This window comes from Siphateles boraxobius, unplaced genomic scaffold (genome assembly GCF_051911475.1).
Source record: "Siphateles boraxobius isolate OS27281-9 unplaced genomic scaffold, OSU_SipBor_1 130, whole genome shotgun sequence".
NCBI classification, from domain to species: domain Eukaryota; kingdom Metazoa; phylum Chordata; class Actinopteri; order Cypriniformes; family Leuciscidae; genus Siphateles; species Siphateles boraxobius.
The window spans coordinates 29,017,492-29,032,807 of NW_027508734.1; the positions used below are offsets into that span (position 1 = coordinate 29,017,492).

At 40.3% G+C, this 15,316-nt stretch overlaps 1 protein-coding gene across 1 annotated transcript in view; it reads right to left on the reverse strand.

The window, feature by feature from the left end:
• ambra1a (autophagy/beclin-1 regulator 1a) overlaps positions 1-15,316 on the reverse strand; it is a 106,597-nt gene that overhangs the window by 25,904 nt on the left and 65,377 nt on the right. The window contains exon 15 of the mRNA XM_077229059.1: positions 12,134-12,273. Within this exon, the coding sequence (XP_077085174.1) occupies positions 12,134-12,273 (140 nt within the window). The remainder of the gene's footprint in view (positions 1-12,133; positions 12,274-15,316) is intronic.

Sequence of the window (15,316 nt, forward strand, 5' to 3'; positions counted from 1 at the left end):
TTTACTAATTCTTGTTAGAGTGTTAGTAGAGAATTAGTAAACTTAGGGTTATAGGGTATAGTACATGGAAGGGTTATATATATATATATATAGTAGGGTTATAGGGTTTGAATAAGTTGACATGTATTTGCAAAGTTAATAAGTTAGTAGAATGTCTGTTTGGAGAACCATCACAATAAAGTGTTAGCAGATATTAAGCAGATAGTCCACTAATACACTAATGAGAGTTAGTTAACATGTAGTTGCAAATTTTCTTATAGTCAACTACATGTTCAAAAGGGACCATCAAAATAAAGTGTTACCGAAAAGCCTATGGCTAACTGAAGATCAGTGAGGGGAGCTCTGGAAAGAAATGCCACCATGAGGACTATGACAATTATATATTAATTATAATCCAGGATAGAGATGGGAAACGCTACACGAATTTGAAGGGTAACATGAATAACGGTGTTTCATGCCATGCCAAAGTTACTGTAATTATGAGATTCCAACTAGTAAAAAGCATTACCATCTTCTTAGAACTTGTAATTACAATTTGTAAACTCCAACTTGTGTCACCTGAGCGCAGCAACATCATGTGGAAACTCAGAAATGGCAGCAGCTTTAAATTAACTTTTAACTTTAAGTAAAATAAAGTTGTAAGCAGTTATTTCACAATATTTAACAATTCCTATAATTATATATTGTTAATATAATAATAAAAATGAAAGAATAACCTGGAACGAACAAAACAAAGTCCTGCTAAAACGGTTTATTAATAAGGTATTTGAATAACAAATATCATCTGTTATTTGTTGTATTGCGGTTTTCTCTACTTATTACTCAAATACTAATGCTTCAAAATACTGGCACTGTATTTTTTAAACGGTGACATCATCAATACCGTAAGTAATGTTGTATGTGCAGCAAGTACACTATTTAAAATGTTCATTTGAACATGAATGTTCGCAAAAACATCACAAGAGTCTTTTTGAGTGCTGCTGCCTTTCTGCTGTGCCCTGTGTAGTAAATGCTATCTTGAATTCTCGTCTTATATGGTATTGAGTATTTCCCGATGCTTAATTTCATTTTGCAATGAGACATTGCAGGTTGTTGTTTGTGCTGCAGTTTATTAGGAGATAGGATCTGAAAAGATTAAAAAAATAAGCTGCTCATGCATCACTTTTCAACATTATAAAATCTTTATATGAAAATGAATTATCGCAGTTTGTCCGTTGCTCATTTGACCACTTCTGGAACAGGTGAAATGGTGTGGTATCTGTCAAGAGTTATAAAACAATGAAGCACATGAGACAGGAGTAGCAAACTTCATCCATCTTGTTTACTCATTTACAACTTTTTTTACAACACTTTTCAAAATAGTAGTCAACAACACAAATCACTTATGAACATAACATTTCCCCCCTTATTAAAGCAACACCAAGTAACTTTTCCTCTGCGGTCGCCCTAAAGGTTGAAAGCGGAATTGTCAATTACCGCTGTCGTAAATAATTTAGCCTACCGCAGCCTACTGTCGCACGCGCATGCACATGCTCTCTGTTTATCCAGCACCGGCTTTGGAATCAACAATGGCCACAGACAAGGTAGAGTATGATGCATGATTTTATGAAAGTATGATGTGTTGCGACATCACAAACGAGGAATTGTAGCAATTGTAACGCTTGCCGTAAAGCAAGTTATATTAGTAGTTTTCTTATGTTTCATTAGAACTACAGAAACGCGACCCGATCTGGCAATCTTACATAGCGTAGATATATCAGATAAAGGACCGCAAAGCTGTGGCATAAGTGCATTTCACCATGTCACGACTTATGAACCACTGAAACGATTGTGGAAACATTATTTTAAGGTAAAAAATCTTACTTAGTGTCCCTTTAAATAACAGAATATTACAGCAGATCTAGCTGTAACATAGTCCTTTAACCAACTAGGCTTCCGAACATCACATTTAGGTACAGTATAGTGGTATGAGTGTGTAGTGAGCAGTGTTCTCAGCCAGAGTTGTTGGTGTGCATGGGTATGCAGTGAAATGGGAAGCATTCCATGTCTTTCTATCACTAAGAACACAGTACCCACCCAAAATCTTTTGGCAGCTGTGATCAGTGAACCTACCGAGACCCCTTAGGAAGACCCCTTACCGAGACCCCTTAGGCTTCCATACCCTTACTGTATCCCCCTCCTGGAAACAAGGCATCGAAACGAGCCATAGAGGAGCTGAAAGGGCGAAGTACTAGTTGTACACCTGCAAGAAGTCAGTTACAAGTTTCCATGGCTGATGTTGCAGGATGGCCCTTTGGACAGTGTATTTGAGCACAGGGTTAAACCTCTTTACAGCACAATTAGCTGCCAGGTAGTAGAGAAAAGAACAATGGTGATGAATATTCATTCCTTCCAGAAAAGCAGCGAAAGCACCAGACATAAAATGAACACAAATATCAGTAACTATACTCAATGGATTACCATGGTGGCTGAAGACTGATTACCGAAACTAAACCACAGAATCAGTACTGACAGTGTGAGTGAAGGAGACCTCAGGTCATTTGCTGTAATAATCAGTTAATGTAATAGCAAACCTGCAGTAGGATGCAGCAGTATCAAATGGCACAACTACTGTATATCCACAGCCACTTTCTGCCATGGTCCATTTGACAGCAACACCGGCTGGAGAGGAGCAGGATGTGACTTGACAGTTTGGTCATTGAGCTGACACACGTGGCAGAAACGGACAGCATCCTGAAGCTGAGAATCCATCCCTGGCCACCAATTGAGATCATAAAGGCGTTGTTTAATTCTCACCTTTCCCTGATGTCCTTTGTTCACTATGGAGACCAGCATAAATTGAAGAGCAGCAAGTGCAAACAGCCGTGAGCCTCAGAAGACAAAGTTGTCCTTGAAGGGTTAGTTCACCCAAAAAATAAAATAATTTTTCATAATTTAGGCTACTCACCATCATGTCGTTACAAACCTGTATAACTTTCCTTCATCTTCAGAACACGAATTAAATCAGAGAGAATCAGATTTTTAATGAAATCAGAGAGATTTCTGTCCCTCCATTGACACGTAATTACCACTTTGATGCTTCAAAAAGTTCATAAAGAAAAACTAATCCATATAAATTGAGTGCTTTAGTCCAAATTTCCATTAATTTAGGCTTTTATTCACATATAAACATTCATCAACGCACACATCAGTTATGGTAAATGGAAGCTCTATCATGCTTGCTTGACGTGCGAGAACCAATGAGGTTCATACTTGTGTGTTAAGCAGCATGTTTGTGTCAGGGTTGAGTGAAGGGATGACGAGAGGTCTCAAGATCCAGAACAAGGGGCTTTTATTTATTATGAAAAATAAAATCTAAACAAACAAAAACTACCTTGTTGGGGGGTGGAACGTGGGTACATCAGATGTCAATCTGGCACAGGAATGAAAACACAAGGAGAATAAATAGGGAGCAAAACAAAGCAGGAACAAGGAGGGACAGGTGGGGCAAATTAACCAATAATCAGATAACAAGAAGGGCATGGTTAAGACAATAAAAAGGAGAGCACATGCTACAAAGAAACAAGCATGACAAGTCATGTGCTCAAACAAAACAAGACAGGAGCATGCACCCCATGAGAACATTCACAAAACACACAAAACATAACACAAAAGCATGCAGCTGATGAAAATATGAACAGCATGCTACACAGACACGACATGAGCACCTGGACAAAGGAAACAAACTAAACACTCAAAAAACACAAGAGTGCATGGCGAGTGATCGAACACACAACCAGTGCGCTCACACAAGACAAAACATGGAGCATGAGTGTCCCCCGAAAGAACCGAAACCAAACTAGACATGAGTGCCGGGATACAAACACCACGCTCAGAATATGAATCAAGGCATGCGGACAAGAGAGCGCACGGCTCGAGCACACTCTAAACCACACTCACACGAAGACAATGAGTTTTGTTTGACCTCTGTCAAAAAATCAAGAATAAAGCAGACAAAGTGACAGAACCTCAGCAGTTTGAGCTTCCGCAAGAACCAATGAGATTGTTTCTTGCTTGTCAAGAAAGTACGGTTGAGCTTCTGTTTATGTTCGGTGATCAATGTTTATAGATAAATAAAAACTAAAAATTAAATTAAAAAATAACCTCTCAACAGCCCACACACGCTAGTGCTTCCTTTTCCACCATGGCATATTTACACTCAGCAAAAGACAACGTACGTGATGTAAAGGCCACAGTTTGTTCAATGTCTTCCGGGCTGACCTGAGAAAGTGTGGCTCCCAGACCATAGTCAGAAGCATCTGTGGAGACAATCGTGTATAGTGTAGGGTTGAATAATGCCAAAGCAAGCCTGTTTGCTAGCAGTTGTTTTACTTCTGTTAAACTTTGTTCAGCCTCTTTTGACCAATTGAATCCATTTGGATCTTGTAGACATGCATGCACTGGAGCTACAACAGTGGTAAAATCAGGAATAAACTTGCTGAACCATGACACAAGTCCATGTAAGGAGAGAAAAGTAGCCCCTAACCCCTAACAATCCATCTTCTGAAATGCCAAAGGTGCTGAAGCCAATCTGTAAGGAAGACAACAAAAACTGATCCGTCGTGAGTATTTAAGTCCTCATGCAGTGGCACTTGGTAGTAAGCATTAGTCAGGTTGATGGTAGAAAAAAACCCCCAGAACAACATTTTAGAGCATAGAGTAGTTCATCCATGTGCGGCGATGGAAGAGTCCACGATCACTGCTTTATCTGTCTAAGGTCAACGCACATCCTAATTTTACCTGACTTTTTCTGCGTAACAACAATTGGTGACACCCATGCAGAGACATCGATGCTTTCTATCACCCTAACTAATTACAGGTGAGAGAGTGAGAAGCAACAGAGAGTGGCAGATGGCAAAGTTTTTGGTGCACAAGTGTGACCGTTTCATCCAGCTTTACCCAGTGAATAAACTTTTGGCACATCCGAAAGTTTTAGCACAATTTTAACACAGCAACAGTACACTGAAAGACTGGGACAGGAGAAGCAGGCACAGGAAGGGCATTAGGATGGGTCCCTCCCCATGAGAGATGTCCCTTTGTCCACAATGAAGAACGTATCAGGAACGTATCAGGAGTGGTCATATAGGGAAACATTCGCTGACAAACGTCCAACCACCGGAATATAGGTTTTTGAATACGTCACAAGCCTGGCTGTGTGTTGCGACATTACTGAAACGGCATGCATGAGTGCTGGAGGGCAGGGTAGATATGGAAGACCCACTGTCAACCACCAAATCCACCACACAAGTCAGAAGTAGACATAGTCACTGTGCTTGTAATACTGGGAGTACTAGCTGAATATTCGGTGTAAAGTACAGTAACTTCTGGTAATAAATTTCACGGCCCTTCCACTTCCCCATCTAAGCAGAATTAAGAGGTGCATGTGACGGCTTTCCCGGTTTACTGTGTGCGGCACCGCTTGTACGGGGGCAGTAACTTGGCGGGAATATGAAATGGATTTAGCCTGTTCAGCAGCAGATTCAATCTGGCTTGCTATCATAAAAAATCTGTCCAGTGTGAGATCAGTTTCTAGAGAAAAATCTCTCGCGTATTAGTAAGCTAAGTACATTCTACTAACTGATCGTGAATCATTTTGTCAGTACTGGCACCAAACTCACATGAAACAACAAGGTCTTGAAAAGCAGTAATGTACTGTATAACTGTCTCGTTAGGTGCCTGATAACGTCTATGGAAGGTGTGACGTTCAGCTACTGTGTTAGCTTTTGGCACGAAGTAGGCTTTCAATGCACCATCTGCATCCTTATACGTTGTACCTGTGTTAGGCAATGAGTAGAAAATTCATTGTCCCTGTGTGCCAAGGCAGTTAGGCAATACAACTCTCTGTCTTTCGTCCTGTCAGGCATCCCTTGTACTAGGGATGTGACAGTGAGGAACTTTTCTCACCGGTTAATCGACATTGGACAACACCGGTAATACCGATATCACAGTTGGGGGGACGTTTGAGTTTTTAGGTGGTCTGCACCAGTGGACATGCACCGTAAGACTGTAACAGAGCGAGAGTTTTCAATTAATTCCTATAGAAGCTCAACTTCCATAGGAATAAACTGAAAATGCTCGCTCTGCTTCGCCCCAGTGGAGATGCACCATTATGAATACCTGGGTGGCCGAGCACATTTTACTTTAGAATTAGTGCAAATTTGGGGGTGGCAACTGCTTGAATGGTGGGTTTATTATTCTTAATGTAAAACACAACAACAAAACAGTACAATGATAAACTCACTTAAAAAGACGCTTTTACATTTTGCTTAGAAAACCAATCTTCCGCCATCGTCAGTCAGTCAGTGTTGCGAAATGGGCGAAGTGAGGTGAAATCTGACTCCTGCTGCTGATCTGTGCTGCGACTCTTGTTCAGTTTACACTGAATTAAGCAGACGCGTCCAGTTTTTAATTGCAGTGTCTGTTTCTAACTGAACAAAATCATTTTTGTTACTATAAAAAATCAAAACAACGGTGGCGGGCAGGTTGCAAGTGATGCAACCGATGTTGTAGCTGAACACTAGCAACACCGACTATCGCACCAAGTCTACCCTGCAATAAATCGTAGATATATCCGCAGCCATGTGCTGAATGGCATAGCAGGCTTATTAGGGCATAGCAGGCTTTTTAGGGCATAGCAGGCTTACTAGGGCAATGCAGGCAAAAACTCTGGCAAGTCATGTTAGAAACAGCAATTTTTGAGACCAACTATAGCGAATAAATGCCTAATCCTCATTGCCAATTTGTGGTATCTGTCAAGAGTTATAAAACAATGAAGCACAAGAGACAGGAGTAGCGAACTTCATCAATCTTGTTTACTCATTTACTTCTGTTCTCACACACGTTACATAGGAACACAACACTTTCAAAATAGTAGTCAAAAATACAATTCATAAATGAACACAACAAATGATTAGTTCTAGAACCATCTTTGCGATGACGAATTAAATCCTATTCATCGGCATTTGCACTTGGTTCTTATCAACCCTTTTAATGTGATTAATGTGTTAATGTGAACATTATAAATGAATTATATATGTTTTAATATATATACTGCCCTCCAGTCAAATTTGGAAATTTCAAGCCATGGGGGAAAAAATGCTTCTGTATGAGTTCTTGTTTTTTTATATCTATGATAATTTAGCAATATCACACAAGCAAGAGTTCTGTTTTTCCTAATATCAGAACGATTGCAAATGTGATTGCTTTTATACAACAGTTCAATTAACAAAAAGTTAATATAAAATCACATAGGAAACAACATTGTCGATATTTATTTACGCTCTATTTACCAATGAAAATAGTTCTAAACAAACCAGAACTGTAGCGTTTCTCCGAGCAAACATACAACACTGTTTTGTTTCTGAATGAATCTGTGTTTTTTGTAATGAAGCCATTCATTCAAAAACGTTGAACATATCAATGCATATATAACTACTGTTCCCAGAAGCAGGGAAACAAGGTACAACACATTACTATGGGATATCGTGCTCTTGTGCCATTTGTTATAGACAACTTTAATAAAGCCTGAAAGGCCAATGACGCATGACCATGTGGGCAGGTTTACCTGCCAGTCCAGCTCTTCACCGAGCCTCCGAATGTAAGGGGCTCAGAGGTGCTGTACCTCACTTTCCTCCTTCTGGGAACAGTAGTTATATGTATAACTCATCGTTCATATTTAGTCAGTCACTCTATGGGACATATATTGACGCCCCGCAAAGTCACTGAACTGAACGCAAGGGACAAGCACCTCCGCATACCCCTTTTTCAAGGGAGTGGGAAGTTGGAAAACACAACAAAAAGCTGGTGAAACCAATGTTCTTTGCTGATGGCAGTACCAAAGACAGGGCAGCCTTACATTCAAGGATTCTAAAGGCTCAAACGGAGGTTCACACATAGCCTCCAGACCACAGCAGACAGGTCATGATGGCACCATTACATTTTGTAATACGCCTAAAAACGGGTGGAGAGAGAGCACTTCAAAACCAAATCCACTAGATAGTGCACATGCGCCGAATGCATCTGTCCACCTACGCGACCAAAGGAGCATACTTTGAAAGGCTCACGCTCTCAATCATGCTTGAGATGGAGCGGAACGCAGAAAATTAAGTAATGCAAGTGCTCTGTCTGTATTGTAGCTACAATCAGATTCTCTCTCTCTCTCACAGTTCCGGCCGAAGGTGCAGAATCTGCCTCCTGGCTAGGACAGCAGGTCCCTACATAGAGATAGACACCTTGGTGTCCTTATGGTGTCACGTACCATGACTTCGCTGGTCAACAAGAAGCCACAAAACTCAGTGACAGACCCTTCTGTGTACAGCAAAGTACATGCGACAATGGCTCAGCCGAAACCAATCGCAGATCTGCACCACTATTCAAGAGCACAAATGCCACTCCAGGGGAGACTGCAGGTCTGCGCCATATCAAATAAAACTTTTATGCAATCACCTCGAAAGAGACTTCAGAACATTTTCTGTGGTCCGGGTGGACTGTGGTAATATGCATTGGGCAAATCCACCGATGTAAGTCAATCCCGAGGATGCAGGTGACATACTACAATCATTTTTGAACTTGTAACACCTTGAATTATGTGTTTAACTGCTGCAAATCGAAGATAGGGCGGAAACCCCCCTTTTCTTTGGGAGGAGGAAGTAGCGGCTGAAAAACCTCTTCCTCCATCTTTTCTTGTGGCAACACCTGAATTGACACTTTTCTGAGGAGAACACGGATTTCCTCCATGGAAAGGGAAAGCCCTGTCAGACACTGAAGTTGCAATTACTCCACCGAACAACATACTTAAAACTGAACCCACTATCTTGTAGGTTAATATTTACCCAATCTGGATAGATTGCCAGGCGTCAAATAGAACTTCTCTGCTTCTCTGTATCGGGGCAGGCCACTCAACAGACAAACTTTGTTGCTGCTCTCCGACATAAATCAATGCAAGGGCCCGGCCCTCAGTTTACTTCCACCCACCACCTCGGGGGAGCCGTGATCTGCCCTGCTTGAAAAAATATCGTCAGAGCATTCATCGCCCACCGCGCCTCCAGCGAGACAGAATCATCCCCCTGACAGTAAAAGTTCCGCACAGACTAAGGGCAGCCAGAGGAACCTTGTCATGGACACTACATCAACGCACTTTGGCCTCCACACGATTGTCCCCACTCTCGATGACCTCCAAAAATGGCGATCACAGCATCTGGATCAGCACCTGAAAACAGGAGCGGACCGTGTCTGGCTGCTGCCCCGTCGAGCACAAAGCTACACACCGCTCAAGTGCTGAACGATAGATCTGCCAGCAGTGCACACATGCATTGGGTTGGGAGAGATCCAGCCTAGAGTGAACAATTCCAAACACACTGGACAGTGCTTGTGAGTATACCATAAACACCCACATGCCATAGGACAGGGGCGAGATGTTACTCATGTTCAGATATTTCTTGTGAAAAAATGTATTAACCTTTTGTTAGCTATGCTAAACTTGAGCTAAAAACTTATCTTTTATGCTTTTTCCTTCAACATGAGTCATCACCACGGGATTTCTTGTGAATGTGGCATTTTTGGACATTTTGTTTGAGAAAAGTTTATTAGCCCTTTGTTAGCAAAGCCAAAAACGTTCTATTTTCTGCCTTAGTTTCGACAAGAATCACCATCGTGGGCTTTCCTTCTCAAGGAAATGTGGCGTGATGGTGTTCTAGCAGCACGATGAAGACCTGAAGAACAAAGGGAATAACGCATGTAACTGCTTTTATATGCTGTGGATGGGAAACCCACAGCATATAAACCCTGCATATAAACGTTGTCATGCGTAATTGGCCTTTCAGGCATTAATAAAGGTGTCTTTAGCGAATGGCGCAAGAGAGCGATATACCATAGTCATGTGTTCTACCGAGTGAACTAATTGAATGGGAACAGTCACTTGCTTTGTTCCTGAATGAATCAGCCATTTTGAACAAATTAAATAAATGATTCAGTGACTCAATCATTAAGGCTACTTTCAGACTGTCAGTCCAAATCTGATTTTTGTGAATATCCGATTGAAATCTCATCAGATTTAGCGTGAACAGCAAAATAAATCACATATAATGCGAATTTTATTTTATTTTCAAGCTACATTCGTATGTGGTTTGAAATCATATTCAAAACGCATTTCTGGAAATCCGTTTCAGTCTGACCGCTCTGATCGCATTTCGCGTGGTTTATGTGACTGTCTCACGCCACATAAAAAGTAAACTTCAGACGTCTTTATAGGAAACATGCTGAAAATCGCTGCAGAAACAAGGGTGAGTTGTTGCAAAGTGCCGGACGAGCAGAAAATTACGATATTTTTTGTATATGTAACGGAGACATGTATTAATACTGTCAGAGACAACAGCACGGAATAAAGCCACATATACCAGCCTCCTATGTTTCTGCTGCTGCCTCATAAGATGCAGTAGTCCAGAGCGGCAGCTACACATCGTCATGCTGTAAAGACGACAACATCTGCATTGCAAACCCCTCCTTGTTGCGGTTGTTGTTTTTGACGTATATCTGCCAACGCAATATCATTGCCATAGAAACCAATGCAGATATTCCGGAAAACAAAAGAGCTGCATGGACACACAAATCAGATCTGAACAGTTGCGATTCAGTGTGGACGTCAATAATTTTAGATCAGATTCCAATCGGATACACAATTAATCAGATTTGGACTGGCAGTCAGAACAAAGCCTATGAATTGCTGCCACCTACTGGCAGTTTTAGTTTCCCATTTACAAATCCATACGACCATTTAAAAAAAAAAGCATTGTATGAATTGTATGGGTTATTGCCATGTTTGTTTTGTGTGGTTTTTGAAGCATCAACTTTGAGAGACCCATCTATTTGCATTACTCACATGGACTCACATTCATTTTTTATTTCTTTAAAAATCTCAATTTGTGTTAAACAGCAGAAAGAAAGTCACAGATATCTGGGATTGCATAAAGGTGAGTAAATAAAGCAACCATTTTTGGGTAGAGTAAATAACGGTCCTTTGTGGTGCAGAAAATAGACTCCCCTACTTCTCTCTACACACAGGAAAAAGAGACTTGACAGAGCACATCTATTGATTTTTTTTTTTTACACGCTTAAATGTAATTTATGTAAATGTCAAAACGTGATTTAAATTCAAGTTAATGTTATTGAAGTTCTCAAATAGTTGCAATAGATCAAATAACCGCTATCAGACGATTAATCAACAATTTTTATAGGCCTATGTGGTAGTGCATTAATTATTGTGTATGTTACACTAAGAGAGATCATTTCCTGTCACGGCTTTTCGGTCTCAAAGCCACACAATATCATCTGTCTCTGAACACTGGACACCATGACTGAGTACATAAACTATAAATAAGTTTGTGCCCTGAGTTTGTGTATGGTGCATTTTCTGCTTTCTCTAATTAGCAAAACTGTTTGCATTAATGAAGTGAGAGCGTGTTTACATTAGAGACAATGTTTGTGTGGCAACGTGGGCTTTTTGTATCCACAGTAACCTTGATGATAATTATGACAAACTTGCAGGAAAGCAACATTCACAGCCAAGCTGCAAATTATACAACCAAATACAGTGGAGGGAAATGATCCTTGAAGTGAATTAATTAGTGTCTGTTTCGTTAACAAACACCAAACGCTTGTAGGAAAACTTCTTTTTAAACTGCTGAAGAACTGACGACACCAAGAATGTATTTGAGATGTATGACATTCATTTACATAAACATTAAACAGTGTAGTTCTCACTCAGAAAACAAAAACAGATGGGCAAAGCAGTGGAAAGACAGTTCAACATTTCAGAACATCCAAACATTTTTATACGCACACCATTAATACCATTGCAATTTGTTTTATCATGGTTAACATTATGGATCATTTCTCATTTGTTGATGACCCACATGCAGATGAGTAAAGTGCTGATTATATTTGTCAAGCAATTATCTTGAGGAGTCCAGCCGAGTTAAAAAAAAACTCTTACAACAGCACTTTTATTCTTTAATGCAACAAAAAAGGAAAGAAAAAAAGTATTCATGACCCGCAAAGAGGGCTGAGTGAACTATGAAGGGATGGATAGGAGACTCACACAGGTCTGCAGATGACCAGATCTCCTTTGTTGGTTCCATAAGCAAGCCCAAGCCCCGGTTCTGGCAGCCAACGTGCAGAATTTATACTGACATGTCTCCGCTGGTCTGGGGCCATTGGATACACCACATCAAACACCCTCTGAAAAACATACAAGAACACACCTGTTTAAACTGTCCCACAGCCCTCTTAGTAGTATCACTCATTCAATCAGTCACCAGAACCTCCCATTATCCAATCCGCTGTAGACTGCAGTCTGTGTCAGATATGACAAGCACTCCTAGCATAACTGAGGAGAGGCTAAACTGTGAAAAGTCAAATCTCTTTCTTCAAAGTACTCTTTCTTTCTCTTTCTTTACCAATCCATTCCCCCGTCCCTGTCTGTCAGCCTTGGCATACTACTTACACTCCACTGGCTCTAGAAAAAAGGACAAAAATAGGAGTTCATGTCTGCCAGGGAAAGAGAAAGCGGTCTCATTCATCTGCAGATGAGTGATCAACAGACAAACTCTTTCTCTCTCATATTACTCTAGACTGAGGAAATTCAGGACAAGAATAAAAGCCACAAAGTACACTGTTCAAACAGTGTATTTAAAGAAATAGTTCACTTCAAAATTAAAATTCTGTCATCATTTACTTACCCTCAGGTTGGTTCAAACCTGTATGAATTTCTTTCTTTTGCTGAACACAAAGGAAGATATTTTGAAGAATGTCGGTAACCAAACAGTTGATGTACCCCATTGACTTCCATTGTAGGAAAAAACATACCATGGCAGTCAATGGGGTACATCAACTGTTTGGTTACTATTTTGGTTGATTTTTACCACAGGGGGACTTTAAATATTACACTGCTCATAAAACAATTAATTGCAAGTTTTCAATCTAAAAAACAACCCCAGTATGAAATCACATGTCAGCACTACTAGAGAACATTGGCAGGTAAGTGGTATGATGAGTATTTTTCTATAGCTTGAGAATGAAATTGATTATTACATAAAAAAAAGAATATGTACAAAAAGTTGTTTACAGTTCAAAGTTGTTAAAAGCTGGAGACAGAGCCTTGGGCTAACCTTTGTTCATTTTCATTCTCTCTGTACTCCAGTGTATAATTAATCCTGGTAATAAGCATACACATTAACGATGCTGACGCATTAAATTCATTCATTAACTACATATGAGAAAATATCACTTCAAATAAACAAACAAAAAGACCTCCTCTAATAAACAAAGACATGAGGGGGAAACAGAACATAATCAAATTACAGAATATAAAATGATGGAATCTAATAAATAAACATACTGTGAATGAGAAACGTCTCTATAAACAAACAATGAAATGTATTAAATGTGCTGTTGCTATAGTTACAGCTGAAATCAGAATCAGAATCAGAAAACAGATGCTGAATGCACCAGTCCACGTTTTTTCCCGTGATTCATAGCAGAAGCCTGTTGACGTTTTAGGGTGCTAGTGTTTTACATTCACATGTATTCAATACATTAATTCAGACATTCAAAAAATATAGATATATTTGAATTTCTTAGAAATAAATTAGTCGTACATTTTAGTCAATGTAACAGTGTATAGAAGCCCTAAGAGGCCATGTATTATTTTTTTCTGCCTTGTGTTCTTCTGACCAAAACTTAATTTACTTGTGACCTACACTTAAAAACACTCAAATGGTTTTGGTTCATGCAGCTTCTACAATGATATTTAGGGCCTCCATAAGCAGTTCAAGGAACTTACAGATGAGTCTCATATCAATCTCACATACAATGCAGGGAGAAAATTTAATGAAAGCAGACCTGGAAAAAATATTTCACACAGTGATGTGTGAAAGGCTGTCAGTCAGAGACCTGTGGAGTTCGAAGACTCCTCATTATCTCATATAAGACATAACATAACAATACTACATTGTCCACTTCATTAGATTACCTGTGGTAGTGATATACAATAACCATTAGAGTGCCTGAGTGTCATTAAGAGAGACTGAATTCATGTATGGGTCATATTCTAAACAGCTCTAGCAGCAATAACAAGGGGTACTAACTTATTTTAATGCATCACAGTTTCTGATAAACACAAAGACATTAATGTAAGCCTAATTAAGAGGAAGCTTCATATTTATCATACAAATTAGGCTCAGTATGAAACACAAAGAGACTAAAGTGGGGAGTGCTGGCGAAATAACAGCAAACACCCATGAAAACTAACAAGGGCTCACTGAACGGCTTTCCAAACTCTGCAGAGAGAGATTTGGTGTTGTATGTTTAGAGACTGAACAAGGATAAAATTTAAGCTCTCCTGCTCCATCGCTCTCAAATTAATCCACTTTCAGAATCCTGCCATGAGCACAGCTTACAAAAACAAAAGTCAACCATGTAGATATTTCCATTTATGCCCTTCGCTCCACACAAATACACAGTTTTCCCACTTCTCTCTCCCTCTCTATTTCTAAGAGAGCGTATCTAGGTCAGGTTCCTACTCAAAGGCTTTTCTAAACCCCAGGCTCCCCCCTCTGCTGTAGAGAGCACAGAGAGCTGATCTACATAGGGCAGTGGCAGTCCACCAATAATATCCAAGCTTCACAATAATCAAATGTCATGAAAAGAATTACTAAGTTGACTAAAGTAAATTAATTAATTCGGTTACTAACGTAACCTCGGTTCTCTCTAGAGAGGGAACAAGTATTGCGTAAGTTTAGCTTACGCTACGGGAAAGATTCATCTTCTCGAGATACTGAAGCCAAAAAATTATCCTTAATTTTGTATTCATTGTCAACGCAGTGCAGCAGCTAGCAGACCTAGAGCAGGCCATCTCGCGTGCTACTTGGCTGGCCTGCGGGCAACTGCTGCAGCCTACCAGTGAGCCCGGCGTGACGTCACGCCCAATGAAGGGCGCCCGCGCCTTCATAGCGTCACAGCCCGCAAGAATGGCCGTGGCTTAGCATATAAAAGTAGGGGCTGTAGGCTGACTTCCCTGGTTTTTCGTCGACTGAAGCGAAGTCGCTCGTGGCGCGAGCACGGCCGGTTACGCAATACTCGTTCCCTCTCTAGAGAGAACCGAGGTTACGTTAGTAACCGAGTATCGTTCTCTTACGAGATGGGTTCTCTCGTATTGCGTAAGTTTAGCTTACGCTACGGGAACACTTTGTCAACGCCGTGCGCGCCAAGCATCCACCATGAG